At 41.7% G+C, this 19113-nt stretch overlaps 1 protein-coding gene across 4 annotated transcripts in view; it reads right to left on the bottom strand.

Annotated features, from left to right (window-relative positions):
• Window positions 1-11877: 11877 nt before the first annotated feature.
• The window catches only part of ACSL4 (acyl-CoA synthetase long chain family member 4), a 79380-nt gene continuing 72144 nt past the window's right edge, over window positions 11878-19113 (bottom strand). For all 4 annotated transcript variants that reach the window (XM_072816353.1, XM_072816352.1, XM_072816351.1 and 1 more), the window contains one exon: window positions 11878-14818. In XM_072816353.1, coding sequence (XP_072672454.1) covers window positions 14661-14818 — 158 coding nt within the window. In that variant the 3' untranslated portion in view covers window positions 11878-14660. The remainder of the gene's footprint in view (window positions 14819-19113) is intronic.

Genomic DNA, 19113 nt, shown 5'->3' with positions numbered 1-19113 from the left:
AAAGGAGCACAAACTAAATGGCTTCCTCTTTCCCATCTGCTGGGAAAGAGGAGGATCTCATCTCCTCTCACCCTGGATCATTCTGCACCTCTCTCCTCCCCAGGGGTGCATCCATTTGTTCTCTCTGCCCATTGCAGGTACACAAGAAGCTCCCTTGGCTGTTAATCCTTCTAAAGCAATGAAATCTGTTGCAGCTGCCCCACTCTCCCAGCAGTTTTCCAAGGATATCGCTCGTTGGCTTAAAATTCTTGAATGGGCCCCACTGGATTGCCAAATTATCACCCTAGGGCAGCCTCCAAGACTCTCTGTTGCTCTGGCTTGAAAAGGCCTTCCAGTCCTATTTGCAGCAATAATTATTCACATGTCTTTCATGCCAGGCACTTGTCCTTTTTAAATTATTATCTTTTTGCTGAGATACAACTGATTTACAACATCATGTCAATGTAAGATATACAGTGTGTGGGTTTGATACATGCATACGTTGTAATGTGATGACCCCCACAGTGGTAGCTAACACCTGAACCACTTGACCCATGTATCTCTTCTTCTTCTTCTTCTTCTTCTTCTCCTTCTCCTTCTCCTTCTCCTTCTCCTTCTCCTTCTCCTTCTCCTTCTCCTTCTCCTTCTCCTTCTCCTTCTCCTTCTTCTTCTTCTTCTTCTTCTTCTTCTTCTTCTTCTTCTTCTTCTTCTTCTTCTTCTTCTTCTTCCTCCTCTTCCTCTTCCTCTTCCTCTTCTCCTCCTCCTCCTTCTCCTTCCTCTTCCTCTTCTTCCTCTTCTTCTTCTTCTTTTTGGTGGTGAGAACAATTATGACATTTTCCCACCAGATGAAATTTCACTCTCCTTAGCATCCCCAGTGTAGGATAACAGTGACATATGTGCTTGTCAGATGGTCCCTGCAGTCCTTTTGAGGACAGGTGCTGTGTTCCTCCTCCTTGAATCCCTCACCTAGTATGGTGCAGTGGCTGCCAAATCATAGGCGCTCAGGAAATATTTACCTAGGTTTGAGGTCTGCCTTCCTCCAATGAGGGCTCTTTTGTAATGCTTGAAAGAAAAATTCACTTCATGCAGGATGCCAAACTTAGTGGTTATAGTTTTTCCAGAAAGGAAACTTCATTGTGCAAAATTTCAAACACACAGCAAAGTGGGAAGAATTTTCCAGTGGATACCTTGTCACTTACTATCCATCACTAATGGTTTCCCATCTGGGCTTTATCTACCGGTTCCCTAGCCATCTCTCCACCTGTCTGTCTATCCATTGTCTTTCCTCCCTTTGAAGTTGCCAACTGCTAAGCATTTTCCACATGCCTACCCTTAACTTGAATTCAGTATTTGCTTAAGATTGTTTTCCTTTCGAGGTAAAATACGCATACAATGACATGTGCAAGCATTAACTGTACATTTGCTGGGCTTTGGCAAATGTGACTGTGTAACTTAACCACTGGCTAAGATAATAGAACCTTATCACCACTCAAGAAAGCTTCCTCTTGTCCCTTCCCAGAGATAATCACTCTTCTGATTCGCAACCCCCCCCCCCATTGGTTCGTTTTGCCTGCTACAGAACTTCACATAAATGGAAACATACAGCATAAATTCTTTTGTATAAGACTTCTTTTACTCGGCCTGATGTTTTCAAGGATCATCTATGTCATTGCATACATCAGCGGTTTGCTCCTTCTGATTGCTGAGGAGCACTCCATTGGGTAGTGATCATAGTACAGTTTGATTATCCATTATCCATCCTCCTAATGATGGACACTTGAGATGTTTCTGGTTTCTGGCCATTAAAAGTAAAGCTATGGGGCGCTGGGCTGGCTTAGTTGGCAGAGCGTGCAATTTTTGATCTTGGGGTTGTGAATTTGAGCACTCATGCTGGGTGTAGAGATTGCTTAAGAATGAATCTTTTTTTTTTATTTTTTTATTTTTTTTTTAACTTTTTTTTTTATTTATTTATGATAGTCACAGAGAGAGAGAGAGAGAGAGAGAGGCAGAGACACAGGCAGAGGGAGAAGCAGGCTCCATGCACTGGGAGCCCGATGTGGGATTCGATCCCGGGTCTCCAGGATCACGCCCTGGGCCAAAGGCAGGCGCCAAACCGCTGCGCCACCCAGGGATCCCAATCTTTTTTTTTTAAAAGGAAAACTGCTATGAATGTTTTCATACAAATCCCTTTGTACGAATGGGTAAATATCTTGGGTAAATATATAAAGGTGGAAATGCTGGGTCACCAGGAAGATATTTTAGAAGACACAGCCAGACTGTTTCCCAAATTGGTTGTATCATTTTATACTCCCACCAACCATGTATGGGGATTCCAAGGGTTTGTGGTTACTTTTAGCCTTTGTCTTGTACCCATGAAATGCACTTACCCTTACACTTATTAAAGGGCGCAGCTGGTGTGTGGTTTATTACTTAAAGCCGGTGTGTGGTTTATTACTTAAAGCCTTCCCCTCTATTTTGCTGAGTGCTAGATATACACCCAAACTGTAGATAAAGTTGCTAAAATGTGAGAGTCACTTCTGTGTGAGGACAGCCTTCGCTGAAAGCTTATGTGTGCCAAGGACTGGGATAAGCACTTTATATGCATTATCTCCCTCAGTCCTCACAAGGACCCCATGAGGTAGGTACAGTACGATTCCTGTTAGACAGATGAGGAAACTGAGGCCCAGAGAGGTTACATAACTTGCCCAAGGCCACATAGCTTGCAAGTGGTCACACTGGTCATCTTTATTACTGTCATGCTATCATGCTGCTGTATAATGTCCTTTGTATAGAGGGTAAGGGGGGAAAAAACTCCTTTGTTAGAAGACTCATCTCACTGCCTTTATTTTGCAGCTGAGGATAGGAGGTCCAGGGAGAGGGGACTTGCCTGAAGTCCCCCATCAGTTGATAGCAGAGCCATCTGAATCCAGTCCAGAGGAATTTCCACTCCACTGCACAGCCTCCTTCAATTCGCTGCACAATTCAGATTTTATTTCTAGCTTTTTAATGGTGACAAGAGTCTGCAAACCACTTTGAGGTCTTTCAAAGCAGTGCGTGAATCTCAAAGGGTGGCAGAAGATCAACCTTCCTTCTGGGCCAAGGCACATGGTCAGAAAGTCAATTGTCAAATTTCTGTCAATACATGCCTCGACATTATCTCAAAAATTTTCTTCCACCCACTCAGTTCTCTCTGGGAAGGTAAAGAAAACAAAGTGGATACTCAGGGTATTCTGTGGGAAAGGCAGAGTCCCCAGGGCACTTTTCTCTTGGACTCCCACAGCGCCATCTGGTGGAAGCCTGGGATTTCTGCAGGTCTTCGTTCAGAACGTTTTTCCTTTTAAAAAATTTTTTGTCTATATTTTTTTAGTTGGAGTTCGATTTGCCAGAATATAGCATAACACCCAGTGCTCATCCCATCAAGTACCCCTCTCAGTGACTGGGTGATGGGCACCCAGAACGTTTTTCAACTGGAGAGTTTTTTTTTTTTAATTTTTTTTATTTATTTATGATAGTCACAGAGAGAGAGAGAGAGAGAGAGAGAGAGGCAGAGACACAGGCAGAGGGAGAAGCAGGCTCCATGCACCGGGAGCCCGATGTGGGATTCGATCCCGGGTCTCCAGGATCGCGCCCTGGGCCAAAGGCAGGCGCTAAACTGCTGCGCCACCCAGGGATCCCTCAACTGGAGAGTTTAATGGCGGGCTTCCCTGCCAGGTCCTGCGCCAGGCCGGTTAGTCCCCGCGGGATCGAGAGGAGACCTACCTTCTATGATAAAGCTAACTTTCTAAGGAGTTAAGGGCTACCTAGACCGTTGCAACGTGGTGTGGTAAAGACCCCATAAGAGACAAATGATAGAGCATGGTGGATAAGAGCAGCCGCTCCAACCTCAGACAAATAGGCATTTTGGTTCTGGCTTGGCCACCTAGTGGCTGGCTGTGTTATCAGAAGCCATCAATGAGCCTCTCCTACGCAATGTCCTCAACATATGATGAGAACAGCAGGGTTCACCTCCCCTCACCCCTGCGTCGTGAGTTATGGCATGGCAGCCTTTGCTTCCGGGGGTGCCAGGGATTTCGGGGAGGGCCTCTGATCTGGGACATGACCTGGGAACATTTAGGAATCACTGGAACTGAGGCCCAGACCAAATGAGAAATTGGTTCCCACAATGAGTAGGCACAGCTTGACATAAAATTAGATGCTAAGAGAAAAATCAAGACCAGTTGTATCAACTACCATGTGTTTGTTCTAATTTTTGGCTTTGTTCGGGGCAATAATGCTTCAGTGGCTCTTTATTCATCCAGCATTATGCTAAATAGGCATGATGGTGCTTACTGATTTCCCACTGCCTCCAAACATGAACAGTTCACAACCCCTTCTCTGATTTTCCAAATTGTGCCTGGCATACACCAAGATGGTATATGACTCTGTGTTGTTTTTCCCTGCAAACTTTTAACCCTTTCCTTTTATCCAAATGTTACTCATCATCCAAGGTCTAGACTCTCTCATTCATTCATCCATTCATGAAATATTTTTTTTGATTGACACATAATTGACATGTTAGTTTTAAGTATACAACATAATGATTCATATTTGTATGTATTGTGAAAGGATCACACTAAGTCTAGTGAATGTAGGTCACCATATGCAGTTATAGAATATTTTTCTCATGATGAGAAATTTTAAGATCTATACCTTTAGCAACTTTTGAATATGTGTCACAGTACTATGGACTATAGTCACCATGCTGTACATTACATCCCCATGACTTATTTATAACTGGAATTTTGTACACTTTGACCCCCTTTACCCATTTCAACAACCACCCAACCCTCTCTGGCAACCACCAGTACATTCTGTATCTATGAGCTTTTATTTTTTTTTTTTTTTAAGATACTACATATAGGTGAGATCATACAATATTTGTCTTTTGCACTCTGGACATTTCCCTTAGTGCAATGCCCTCAAGATTCATCCATATTTTCACAGATGGCAACATTTTCTTCTTCTTATAGCTGAATAATATTCCTCTGTGTGTATGTGTGTACTTCCTGTATTTTCTTTATTCATTCATCCATCGATGGACACTAAAGTTGTTTCTATATCTTGGCTATCATAAATAATGCTGCAGTGAACAAGGAGGTGCACTTCTCTTTTTGAAATAGTGTTTTGTTTTCTTCAGATAAATATCCAGAAGTGGAATTGCTGAATGGTATTTTTTAACTTTTTGAGGAAACTCCTTACTGCTTGGCACTGTGGCTGTACCCATTTACAGCAGTGTACAAGAGTTCCTTTTTCTCTACATCCTCACCAACACATTTTATTTCTTGTCTTCTTGATTCTAGGCATTCTGGCAGGTGTGAGGTGATAGCTCATTGTGGATCTGACTCGCTTGAAATATTTTTATGAGAACACACTATGTGCCAGGCACCGTGGCAGGCCCTGGAGACAGAGCAGTGAATGAGACAGACTCCGTCTACCTTCACAGAACCAACAGTCTGCCTGGGACTATAAGCATGAAAACAAAGTATCATGGCCACATGTTGCCAATGCTTTCCAAGAAGGGGGATATATCTAGAAGAGCATTTTCAATAGTTTTCACTGAAACAGCACACACAGATACCATCCATGATGCTCTGGAATTAATGAATAAGAAAGCAACCTACCAGGAAGCCCTGGACACCTCAAGGGCCAAGGGCATTAATATCTCAGGCACACTTGGAAGCTCTGGGTGATCTCTGGTCTGTAATCTCAAGCTTTGAGATCGCTGTTGCTCTCACCCCACTTTGTCCTTGCAGGCTGATGGACACAGAAGGGACGCTGCTACAGGTGAATACACATTCTTTGTTACTAGCTAAAAGCTGGTAAGAGTCACTCCTGCCTCTTCAGCATTAGGCTCGGACTGGAGGCTCCAAGGAAGCCTTCCTCCCAGAGACAGGTTGCTGAATCCCTACAGCTCTGGGCTAGTTCGGAGTTTTTCTTCTCTGAGCAAAACCAAAGGCCAACCAAAATATCTCACAACCTTGGGAAATGGGGTTGGGAGAGCTCTTGTTTATATCATAAGTACAAGGGAAGAATTAATAAGCAAAGAGAGCCCAAGGGACCTCTTGCTGACAAAGCAGTCTCCTACTGAAATGAAACAGAAGACCCCATGTCCTCTCATTTCCTCGGAGCCCCTGAGGGAGGTTGATTCTCTCACCATCTCGAATCCCAAAGGCTAATGAAATGTAGATGTGGATTAGAAATGATGTGGACCCCCCAGGAAGGCTGGGGATCAAACCAGACCGATTCTAACTCATCTCTTAGTCCCTCAAGTCCTTCATGCCTCCAACAGTTGCTATCTGGGCAGGAAGACTTCCCGGATTTCCCTCTCTGGCCCTGCCCTTCACCCCTCCTGGGGAGCTACCTTACTACTCTCCTGTGCTCACGTATGCTGTTTGCCATCCCAAATTGAATGTGGGCATTGGAGTGCCCTATCTTAAGGAATGTTGAAGTTACAGCTAAGGTAGGGGATGTTGGCCATGAAGAAGAAATTGTCTTTGGACATGTCTGTAATAGACATGTGTTTATATGTATATCCCATTCTGAGCTTCCTATAACTCCGAGGGCTGGCAAAGAGCAAGGGCATGAGAAGAAATACCCGACTTCGAAAGAACTGTTTTCAGATTTCTGCTGCAAAAGTCATTCTGGGGATATACAAGATTTGGGAGTCTCTTGACTTTTTTCTTTGATCTATTTCTTAAGACCCCAAGGCCAAAATATAAATTGGGTAAAGTCAATGTTTAGCACTTCCACGTGGCCCTGCCATAAAGAGTCTGTTTCTGGTTCTTGATACCCTTAGCAATGCCTCCCAAGAAACACCCTGGTTTTAGATCTCATTCTCTCAGAACCTCTTGGGTTTTCAAGCATCAAAATAAGTAAGCTGCCACAGGGAAAGAAAAATCAATCTCATACAAATAAGAGAGGGTTGGGGCACCTGGGTGGCTTAGTGGTTGAGCGTCTGCCTTTGGCTCAGGGCATCGTGATCCCAGGGTCCTCGGATGAAGTCCCACATCGGGCTCCCTGCAGGGAGCCTGCTTCTCCCTCTGCCTGTGTCTCCGCCTCTCTCTGGCTCTCATGAATAAATAAATAAAATATTTTTTTAAAAAAGAGAGAGGGTTATGGGAGCCAACAGGTAACCAGCCGGGAACCCCCTTCCTTGATGACCCAGGAAGACCATCCTCTCCTCTATGAATTATTCTGTGCTTTGCTTCTAAAAAGTGGTGCTTTTGTATGTTTGGGGTTTTGTTGTCATGTTAATCTTCTAATGTGATCCTTAGTTGCAGCCAGGGTGAAGAAGCCCTTGAAGGGATGAGCTTGACATACGGGAGAACACAGAAGTAAAAGAGAACGGGAGACTCCTGCTGGAGTAATCCGGTAAGACAGGCAAAGAGATCTCTGGGATCCAGGAACTCAATACCCAGCTGACGTTTTGATTTGAATAAGAGTAATATCAACAAGGTGTCATTTTAGCAAGGTTAAGTTTGGCGGGTTTCTCTACCAGCAGTGATGGAAGGAATAGGCTTGGCAAGAAGCTGGTTAGGAGGTCGGTGTGGTAGTTCTAGGTGAAAAGGCCTGAGGGTTCAATCGGTGTGGTACGAGTGGGGAGTGAATAAGAGATGAACTGTAGGTACACGCAGATGCCACGTCTCTCACAAACAAAGCTTTGCTGAAACTACAAGTGCATGTACACATTGAAATATACTAATCTGCATTTGGGTGGTTTTTTTTTTTAACATTTTATTTATTTATGAGAGACACAGAAAGAAGGTAGAGACATAGGCAGAGAGAGACGCTGGCTTCCCATGGGGAGCCGGATGTGGAACTTGATCCCAGGACCCCAGGATCACCACCTGAGCCAAAGGCAGACACTTAACCACTGAGCCACCCAGGCGCCCCACTGCCAAACATTTTTAATAAGCTCCAACCATACTCTTGTACTTTCCAATCAGCTTTCTAGTACTTTCTTCCTAAACAAGCCTGCAAAGATGACCAAGCCTTTAAAGAATAGAGACAAAGGCAAGCAGGGGAAAAAAAGCCAAATGGAATAAATTGGCTCTGCGGGGTAAAGAAAGCTTAAAAGAAAAACTTAGAAATGACTGCTCAACCACAGAAAGCTTCAAAAAAGGAACATATAGGAAACAAACAAAACCGCCAGCTCTTCAAAACATGATAGCAGGAATAAAACATTCAGGAGTTGAACTAGCCAGTAGAGGAAGTCTCCCAGAAGGTAGAATTTTTTAAACTATGAAAAATAGGAATAAAAAGACTATTAAAGGATCAGCCCAAGTGATTCATCATTGGGACAACAGAAGTGAGAGAGAGAGAGAACACAAAGGAAACAGAGAGAAAGAAATCAATTAGATAATTCAAAATAATTCCCCAGAAGAGATGTACTTGGGTTTCTGGGTTGAAATGGCCTAGTACAACAGATGAAAACATACGCACACGAAAGCACATCGTCATGAGATTTCACAGAACAGATTTTTATGAGCTTTGGAGAGGAAAATCGAGTCTTATAGAAGGGGTGGGAGAAATCAGAATGGCTTTGAACTTGGGTGCCTGGGTGTCTCAGTGGTCGAGCATCTGCCTTTGGCTCTGGTCATGACCCCCGGGTCCTGGAATCGTGTCCCACATCAGGCTTCCCGCAGGGAGCCTGCTTCTCCCTCTGCCTGTGTCTCTGACTCTCTCTGTGTGTTTCTCATGAATGAATGAAGGAATGAATGAATGAATGAATGAATAAATAAATAAATAAATAAATAAATAAATAAATAAATAAAATCTTAAAAAGAAAAGAATGGCTTTGAACTGCTCAAGCTAACACTGGATGCTTACTAATGTCAATGGAATAATGCTTTCACTGTGGAGGGGGAATTTTCCATCTTGAATGCTACACCTGAGCAAATGACCAATTCAAGATCTCACACATACCTCCCATATCTCCCTTCTCAGTAAGCTACTGTAGGATGTGTTTCTTCAAAGAGGGAATAATTCAAGCAGCAGAAAGACGTGGGTTAAGGAAACAGGTGGAGGGAACTCTAAGGATGAGAGTGGAGTTAGAGTCTAAGATACTGGAAGGATAATCCTACAGTTAAGGAAGGTGGATGATCTAGCTTGAAATTGTTCAGAAGGTTCTAGAAGACATTTATTCCAGAGATGAAGAACTCAAATTCGAATTCTTACTATCTGCAAATCTCAGGAGGGATGACTAGTGGTGGAGGGTCTGGGGTTAAATCCTTTGTGACAAGTACACAGAAAAAAACCCAAGCCAATGTGAGAGAGGCTTATTGCCATCAGGGGGTTAAAAGTGCAGGAAAGGAGAATTAATCATGGTTTTCCTATACGCCTTCTAGCTTTGAATAGCACAGCTATTATCATTTAAACTTATCAATTTAATTACATACCTACATTGACAGGATGGGGAGTGTGCCTCTGCAAAGCGAGAGGTCAATAAATAATGACAAGGCTGAAAGGTAGCAACATACCCACACTATTTAGATACAAGAGAGTAAAATACCAAAACAAACCACCAAAAGTTGAAAGCGGTTGTCTATGAGGTAGAAAAACTGGGAGGGGTGAGGGCCAGGAGTCGCTCTCTTGCCCAGGCTTCGCAGGGCAGTGGGATTTAAAACTGTGCTTTCAAGACTGTGGCCTGCAGAGGCTGTGGAGGTGTGCTGTCTAGCAGGAGGACGAAATTACAGATTGGGTTCCTCAGTGGCACTAACTGCCTTTCAAATGCTCAACAGCCACGTGGGGCCAGTGGCTCCTAGAAGGGATAGGAGAGATTCAGGACATTTCCAACTTAACAGAAAGCTCTAGCAGATGGAGCTCTTCCGAGGGGTCCTGAAATCAACTGGGGGAGGGTCACGATCAGCATTTCAATGAATGAACTAGAATAGAAAGTCGGTAAGCATCTCATCGTGTTGGGTCTGGTTTTAACAAAAACAGGGTCACAGAATATTATTTTGCATCCATGTCAGCATGTGGACACAGTATTGAGGATTGCAGTTAAAAAAAAAAAGTGGGCACCTGGGTGGTTCAGTGGTTGAGCATCTGCCTTTTGCTCAGGTCGTGATCCCCGGATCTTGGGATCGAGTCCTGCATTGGGCTCCCCACAAGGAGCCTACTTCTCCCTCTGCCTGTGTCTCTGCCTCTCTCTCAGTGTCTCTCATGAATAAATAAATCTTTTTTTTTTTTTTAGTTGTAAAACGCTTTTTTAAATTATAGGGGCAGAACTCTATTTTTTTTTAAGAGAGAGCACAAGAGAGTGGCAAACTCCTTATACCCAGAAGAATCCTCACTTCTTGTGATGGTGTCATCCACAGCCTCATATCCTTCTTAGAAACTTTGGGATCTAGGGCATCATTAAAAACCCACCTCAGGAGGCACCTGGGTGGCTCCTGTGTTACGCGTCTGCCTTGGACTCGGGTCATGATCACGGGATCCTGGGATGGAGTCGCAAGTTGGGCTCCTTGCTTCGCAGGGAGCCTGCTTCTCCCTCTCTGTCATTCCCTCCCCTAGGCTTGTGCTGTCAAATAAATAAATAAAATCTTAAAAAAAAAAAAAGCAAACCTGAGACAGCACAATCACAACTGAAAGCTAGATGTGATGAGCCCCAGGAAACATTACACTCCCTCTTTTGTCTGTCATTCACTTTTCCCTATTTGCAAAGGGTATCTTCCTTTGAAGTTCTGTCTTTTTTCTTTAATATAGGAAGAAGAAACTGAGGCTAAGAGGGCATCATGCGATTTGTCCAGGGTTACAAGGCCAGTGATAGAATGAGCCAGGCCTCCTCACCTCTGTATCCAGAACTCTCCAGTCTTCAGGGACTGGCAAGCCTTGAAGTCTTAAAGCCCTGAGTATGCTAATAAGCAAATATGTGAGACCACCTCACCTGTGAAGATCGTCTGGCTACAATAACGATGATGTCGGCTAACATAAGGTAATCCAAACACTTTACGGGGACTAACGTGTTTTAACCCTCTCGACCACCTGATGGGGTAGAGCCTATGATCAACAAACCCCATTTGCTCAGATGGAAAAAAGTAGTGGACCAGTGTTCCTGACACTTGCTCAGTCACACTGCTAGAGAGGAGGGGCAGAGCCCGAAAATAGCCTGAGGCCATCCAGTTCCTGGACTCTAACACTGTTTCATATGCACCCTCATAGGTCTCAAATAGATTAAGGAGCCTACAGGTAACAGTTACCATTTAGTAGCACTTCCTAATGATCCACACACCAGGACTGTGCTTTGTTTCACAATATCGGTAGTGCAAAGGAGTTCTACTTTATTAACTGTAGCAACGTAAAGGTTTTGGGTTCAAATTCTCCAAACCAATGGATAGGATGTATACAGGCCAGGTTAACTGCTTAATGCAACTCCATAAACCTACAGATGAATGCTTTGCAAATATGTGTTTCAAAGTCTGGCTAAGGGGTGCCTGGATGGCTCAGTCAGTTAAGTGTCTGCCTTCAGTTCAGGTCATAATCCCAGGGTCCTGGGACTGAGACCCACATCGAGCCCACATCATCATGCCCGCATCATTGGGCTCCCTGCTCAGCAGGGAGTCTGCTTCTCCCTCCCCCCCTGCTCTTGTGTGCCCTCTCTCTCAAATAAATAAAATCTTTAAAAAAGTAAATATAAATAAGTCTGGCTAATAGGGGTGCCTGGCTGGCTCTGTCGGAGGAGCATGTGCCTCTTGATCGCCGGGTCACGAGTTTGAGCCCCATATTGGGTAGAGAGCTTACTTAAATAATCTTTTTTTAAAAAATCACCTAATCTAAAATAAATAAATAAAGTCTGGCTAATAGTATTCAAACCTGCAGGTTATGTCTTGGCGCATCATTAGGCACAAATCGCCCTGATAACATGAGTAGATTTATTTTTTAAGATTCGAGTGCAAACTTAAAAACAAGAACAAACCAAGCTTTTCATTAGGAATAAACACAAAAATTGAAGTAACAATCTTGCAATCATGCATTTTAACAGAAAGTACAAAATATGAATACGTTCTAATTTGTAACTACATTTGAAAATTAAAATATTTCTCTGAGTTCCAAATACCACACAATCATTAACCTGCTCTCTCATCTTGTCACCTAAGAGACATTTGTCATGTGCTATCAGGAAAACACAGGCAAGGATTTTTATTAATCAGTCTTTATGCCAGAAAGAAACATTATTCTCCTCAACTTTTGACTCTTTGAATCATTCACCTGTATCTCAGTTCTGAAAAGCCATACAATTATAACCTCTGTTCTAGGGTAAAAAAAAAAAAACAGCAGCAGCAGTAATACAAATATCAAGGAGGCAAGATAGTTTCATGTCATTAAAGCAAAAGTCACAAGTGTTCGACTTAGAAATGTACAGAATTGTAGTAAATTTTTAAAGTACAATTTCATTTGATGGCTGACATGTCATAACAACAGTGAACAATTTCAACAGGTATAAAAATGTAGGATTAAAATCTTTAGGCTCAAATACTTGAAAAGTCACTATGAATATGGAGAGATTGGTTTACATAATACCATGTATTTTTTTTCAATGAAAAATCAGGGGGTAGAGTAGTGGCATCTCCCTGGTCCCGTAACAATATTTGGAGTTTCACAAAGAATTAGCAGCACCCAACTTTAAGTGTTAGTTCCATGTTTCTAAAGGACCTGTACAACAGATTAGTTGGCAGTGTTCTAGCTTTCAGGAGATGGGAATGGGCGGGGTGCAAATATTGGAGTATGCATGCAATTCATATAGTTAAAATCACCATTCCGAAAGGGAAAACTATTCACATATTAAAAAAAATCTAAGGAAATCATCCTTAAAGGATCAACAGTGGAGGGCCTGAATAGGAGGAGCTGAATAGTAGTCTACTTGATGACAATGGTTCTTCACCCTTCAAAGGCAAGTTGGAAAGAATAAGAATACTCACACACCTGTCACTTCAGAGAGAGCTTGCCTCGAATTTAACATTGCAGAACACTGAACAGAAATCTTTACAAAAACCTTCATTCTTGCTTATAATAACACCGGATTATTTTTTTTCCTTTTCACCACCATATACATAACATTTAAATATTTTCATTATAAATATCTTAGAGCAAAAAGAATGTATTTTGTTGCAGTGGTGGCCCACATCTGTACAAAGCAATGTAAGCAACATATATATGTGTGTGTATATATATATATATATATATATATATATATATATATATATATAAAATGATTAAGAAAAAAGTGCAAAGAATAACAGTATTAAGAATTTTTGCTTTTTACAGTAACTATGGTTCAAGTGTGATAATCTGTCAACTACAGAATCCCGGATTTGAATGAAAGATTTAAAAAGAAGCCCACATGCCAAATTACTGCCCAAGAATCAGTCCCTTATTGAGGACCCTCCCTTGGCCCAAATCGAGCATTTCCAGTTTCTAAACTCCTCCCACAGTCAGGAAAATAGTGGTAATGGTGTGTTCTTCCCCCCTCACTTCCTCAATTTCATTCAAGTGAAGTCATCATTCAGGGATTTGAACAAGAGATGGGGGAAGTCATTCCTCATAACCCGCTTTGCTCAAATTAAAGCTAAATGAAAGGCTTTCTGAAATCAACTATGGATCAAGGATGAAATCAGCAACAGCAAACAGACCTTGAGCTACAAGAGTCACTGAATAAGAGGATATTTTAAAATCAATCCCTGTTACCAAAGGTAAATTCAGAACTAAAATTCATTCCCAGGTTCAGTGCTGTGCAAGGGTTGGAATTCTAAAGACTTAGGATGCCATCACCTTTTTGCATGAAGAAAAGGCTTCCTGTTAACATGGGATTCACTTTTGATCACCTCACTCTTGGTCTCAGCCCTTTCTTTTGAACAAACATGGCCAATTTCCAATAGTCTTGAAAATGTACTTTGCCCTTAAGTCACTCAAATCATGACAGCCGCTGATTTTAAAACCTCCAAGTTTCAGAAAAGCAGTTCAATTTCCCTTTAAATATATTACTAAGTATTTTTGGTGTGTTTAATGGTTGTTGTATTCAGACTTTGGGCACTGTAATTATTCACAATAGAATGGTTCTTCATCTAACCTATGCCAACAATTATGAATCCTAAAATGGTTTCCAAGGTACTACTAGTTGATTCTGTCTATCATATTACAACTGAATTTTGCCTTCAAGATACATGGTTGGAAAGAGACTTTTAAAGTCTTACAGCACTTCTGCGTTGAGTAGTGTTAAAACATATTTTTTTTGTCATGCTTACTATTTTAAGCTTCTTCTGAACTAGGAAGACAACAGACATCAGAAAATGCAAATTGCCGCAAACTACGTTCGACTCTGACTCCAATTTATTTTGTTCCACATTAAATATGTTCCTTGAAGAAAACAGATATATTTTCAGCTAATTTTTAAAAAAACAGGATTTTTGTTCTAAAATTAATAACACAGCTCAAGGGAAATGACTCTTCACGAGAACTAGGCAAAACTAAGTTAAAGTAGACTCAACGACTATTTTAATCACTTTTGGTTTTGTTTTTTTAATTACCATGTCTTTAGAATGATATACGCCTTATATTCTGACAGCTCAACAAGGCTGAAAATTCTAGAGCTGAAAAAAAACACCAGGCCACCTCCTGTATGGCTGTAAGTGAGCAGCAGCATTCTATTTGCCCCCATACATTCGCTCGATGTCTTTGAGGTAATGGTTCTTCAGCTCCTTCCTCTTGAGTTTGAAAGCATCAGTGACCAAACCAGTTTCCGGCGTCCATGGCTCTGGACTTAAGCGAACCTTGATTGGAATTTCAAATCGCTCCAGTTTCACTGAAATGAGAAGTGAGGGGAAGGCAGGAGGAGAGGGAGAGACAGGGGAGAAGGGAGAGGCGAGAGGCCAGTTAATTAGTAAGGATCCCAGTACCTTACAATGTCATTGTAGAATTCTCAAAGTGTACATGAATTGTTTCAGTTGAATGTACTTTTAGCCTGCAGTTTCTCATTTTATTCTGCTATATATGCAAACCCCCTCCTCTTCAGAGTCTTCCTATTTGTTGTGTCCTCTGCCTGGGATGCTCTTCCCTGTTGGCAGCTGCGTGGCTCACTTCCTGACTTCACCCAGGTGTCTGCTCAAATGCCGCGCCCCGGAAGCGGCTTCCTTGGCCCTTTGGCCCTTGTGTCCTCTTTGCCTCCCTGTCCTCGGGCACTACATCTCCTTCCAGATACTTCTCACCACCGAACAGATTACATGTATCTGCCTCACCCACTAAAACACAAGGTCCATGAAACCGAGGTTTTGCTTTGTTCACTGCCTTGCACAGGGCCACCGTACAAACCCTCAATAAACACATACCTATGTATTCATTTGTTTGCAGAAAACTACACCTCTGGACAACTGTTCTGCATGAGCTTTATTAGACGGTCAAATAAGAATCAAAAGGGGGAATGGGGAGTTTCATACTTTGATGGGATAAGAATTTGAGGCCTCACATCCTGTGTCTGCGTTAACCAATTCAGCGCATGTGGAGAAAGATGCAAGAAAATAAGGCCACAGAATCAATCAATAGAGCACTTCGATAATTTAAAATTCAATTATAGTCCCTCAACTACTTATTATTAATACAAGCTCATCCCTAGTATCCTGAAAGCCTTTTGACAGCAGTGTAAATCTGCAGAGGAGCTTTATTTTATATGCAATTATGTAAAACAGCAATTATGAAGGAATATGCATCTGTGTGTGTAAAATCTGCTAAACAACCTAGGTGACTTGAGAGACCACTTGGCATGGGTGACAAGCCAAAACCTCAAATTCATGGAAGTTTTTGACCTAATACTGGTCTTGAGTTTCAGGAAAGCTTTTTTGTTTTGTTTTTTTGAGTTTCAGGAAAGCTTGATTCGATTTACTGAATTTCTCATTAAAAAGAGAAAAATATAAAGCTGAGGGGGGAAAAATAATCTTTCAAACTATGGAGAACCAAATTCCTAAAAATAATACCTGAACCAGCAGTAAAAGAACATGAAACTTGTTTGAATTCTCCACATCTACTCTGTTGACACATTACGGCTCAGTTATGGGGAGGTGTCTGAAAGCTCATCTGCTGAGATCACACTAGGATCTCAAGGAAACCTTTACATTCTTAAGTACAGATCTGGCTCCGGAACCTTTTTATTTCATGACTTTCCTCATTTACATAGGCCCTATTCATAAAAGTCACTGTATTTAATTTTTATTAACTAAATTCTGGTTCAAAGGCGGGGAAAAGGCTACATGAGAGGTTTCATTTTGGGAACTCCTAAATATCTAGTGCCACAAGATTTAGAGAACAATGGGCAATTACCCAGTTTCTGATAAACAGGATATGCTGCCAGCAAGTACGAAAGAGCACGGGGAAGGAAAAATAAACAGAATTTTACACGTGGCATTTTATCAGAAACACCTACATTATGAAATATAGCCTGCAGGTGGCAGCAAATGTTGGTTTTTCAAGCCACTGGTAGTTATCAATTGATTATAATAATTGATTATCAATTATCAACTAATTTACAATTGGTTGTAAAACTACTACTTTGTATTTTTTAATGAGATTTTATTATTTTATAAAAGAGAGAGCACAGTCATGAGTGGGTAAGGGGGAGTGGAGGGGCAAAGAGGGAGAGAGAATCTTAAGCAGGCTCCACGCCCAGCACAGAGCCCAACCAGGGGCTCCATTCATCCCACAACCCTGAGATTAAGACCCTTAAGCCAAAATCAAGAGTCCAATGCTTAAGTGACTGAGCTATCCATGCACCCCTATTACTTTGCATTCTTATGATAGATACTACCTATACCTGAAACCATGTCCATAGGGTTAATGAGGTTAAAACAAAATTTAAAGCTTATTTTTCAGCCACCTGCTTCTCCCTAATCAGCTACTGTTTCTTTCCAGACCCCCCACTAATAAATCCACTAGCCCCCTCTGCAGAGGCATACACTGAAGGTCATGGGTAAGGCTCCAGTCTATGAAAAAAATGAGGCTCTGCATTCCTTCCCCGGAGGTAAAGAGCCAAAGGAAGGCCCCATCTAGTTTATACTGGTTCATGGAGCTTACACCTAGCCCCTCACCTTGTCTTTAGGTGACCTCCTGAAAGCAGGGGCCAGATTTTGTCTCATTTTTGTGTTAAGTTTCCACCCCAAAGTGAATATGGGATGTATATTACATATAGGTTTGCTCAATGTGCATGCTCCATCTTAAGAATCATAAGTTTCTGGTGCCTGGGTGGTTGAGTCAGTTAACTGTCCAACTGTTGACTGACCAAATTTTTTTTCAAAGATTTCCCTTCATAAACTCTCTATAATTTTTTACATTGATTTGTTCCTCAGTTTTTTCAAATAACCAGTTTCATTGTAAGACTAAATAATTATCTTTCAACAAAAACAAATTATCATTCTTCATACCTGTTTTTCTCATTTCCTTTTTTTTTATTTTTCAGTTTTATTTTAGTCCCAGGATAGTTAAGCTACAGGATCATACTAGTTTTATTTTTTAATATTAGTTTTAATATTAAAAGTACAATGGAATAAGATTGGAATTTGGTTTTTCTCCCTGTTAAGATGACAAAAACCTGTTCTCCTTGTGACAACACTGGAAACACTGACTATATCACTAAGGCTTAGATCAAAATGTCCTATTTGAGGGCAATGTACATCATCAACCCAAATGTGACCAGATAGCTTTCAGGAACGAAGGTCAACTTTAAGGATCCAGTAGAGCCCCTTGGAGATACCAGCCTGATATCCTGCTTCCAGAGTACCCAGAAGCCATTCCAGGTGAGTAAAGGAGGTCACTTCCTGGCAGGTGCAGGAACCTCAGGATATCTCAGGGACCTCAAGAAGGGAGGAATTCACCCAGATCTATAGATATTGCAGGAGAGTCTGATAGCAAATATTTGGCCTGGCTTCTGAGTCTCAAGAGGCTATTAAAAGTTCAGTTCTAAAATTCCTTATGAAAAGTTCCAGCAATAGAGATTTAAAAGAACGTACATGGCCAATCACTACTCTTGCTGCACTCAAGTAAAAAATTAGGCTAAGTTAAAAATGAATTCATTTTACAAATAAATTAGTTTTAAAGTGGTAATCTTTGTGCATGTTAGATGCTAGTTCTAATGAACTATTTCTAGGTGTTTGTCATGTCCTATAAAATGAGGCTGAGTACTGAATTCTCCTGGCTTCCCTTGACTTGAAATCATTTAAAGTTAAAACTGCTACAACGACCGATGTTTAGACAATACAATCTTCTTGCATGTTGCCGTGTGAGCCACTCGGAGAGAACACCAGGGACTAAACTACAATCCAGGAGATCTGTCAGATGGCCACTGCCTGCCATCACTCTAGCTAAAGATGCTTCAAGCCTGACATCTAGAAATCTTCTCACTGGCAGCTCTCAGGACTTAGACACTGGCTTCATAATTGGCTCCAACCATTAACATGTGTTTTTCTTGTTTCCATAGAAATGTCACTTATTAATTACTTGATTGCTTACATAACATAGGCCTAAATTTGAGAGCCCACCTGCAAGACCACCTCCTGAAATGAAATAGCTGCTTAACTGAACTGACCTCAAGACTCAGACTGTGCATGAGATATGTGGTACACTTCTTCCCCAAGGTACAGAACAGAACAGGTCAACTCCAGCTACAATGGAACAACGTTGATCTGTGTGCTGTTTTTCTAAGAAAAGTCTTGGCCAAAAGGGAGATCTCCCCATTACTCCTAACCAGCCCTGAGGGAGCCAGGTCTTGGCAGCTGGAAAATAAGAGAAATCTACTGATTTAAAGATCTGGTTCCCCCCCCCCCGCCCTTCTCTACCCCAAGGAAATCATAAAGAAACCAGTCACTGCACTAACCCTCTTAAACCTTTTTATGCTATATGTTGACAAATTGAACTCTAATACTAATATGAAAAAAACCTTATTATCAAACAAAATGGGAATCATTGGAGTTAACGTGCCTGGTTACCAGGAGGACAGAATCTGACGCTTGTTTGGGAGAACATTTTTATCCTGGTAGAGAATCCAGGCTCATGAACATATGATTGAGAATCTTACTATCACCTTAGGTGCATTCACTGACAAAACTGCTCTCGTCA

The sequence above is a fragment of the Canis lupus genome, chromosome X, assembly GCF_048164855.1.
Source record: "Canis lupus baileyi chromosome X, mCanLup2.hap1, whole genome shotgun sequence".
NCBI lineage: Eukaryota > Metazoa > Chordata > Mammalia > Carnivora > Canidae > Canis > Canis lupus.
The sequence above is the reverse complement of the archived record's forward strand: the minus strand, read 5'-3'. Positions and strand labels throughout refer to the sequence as shown.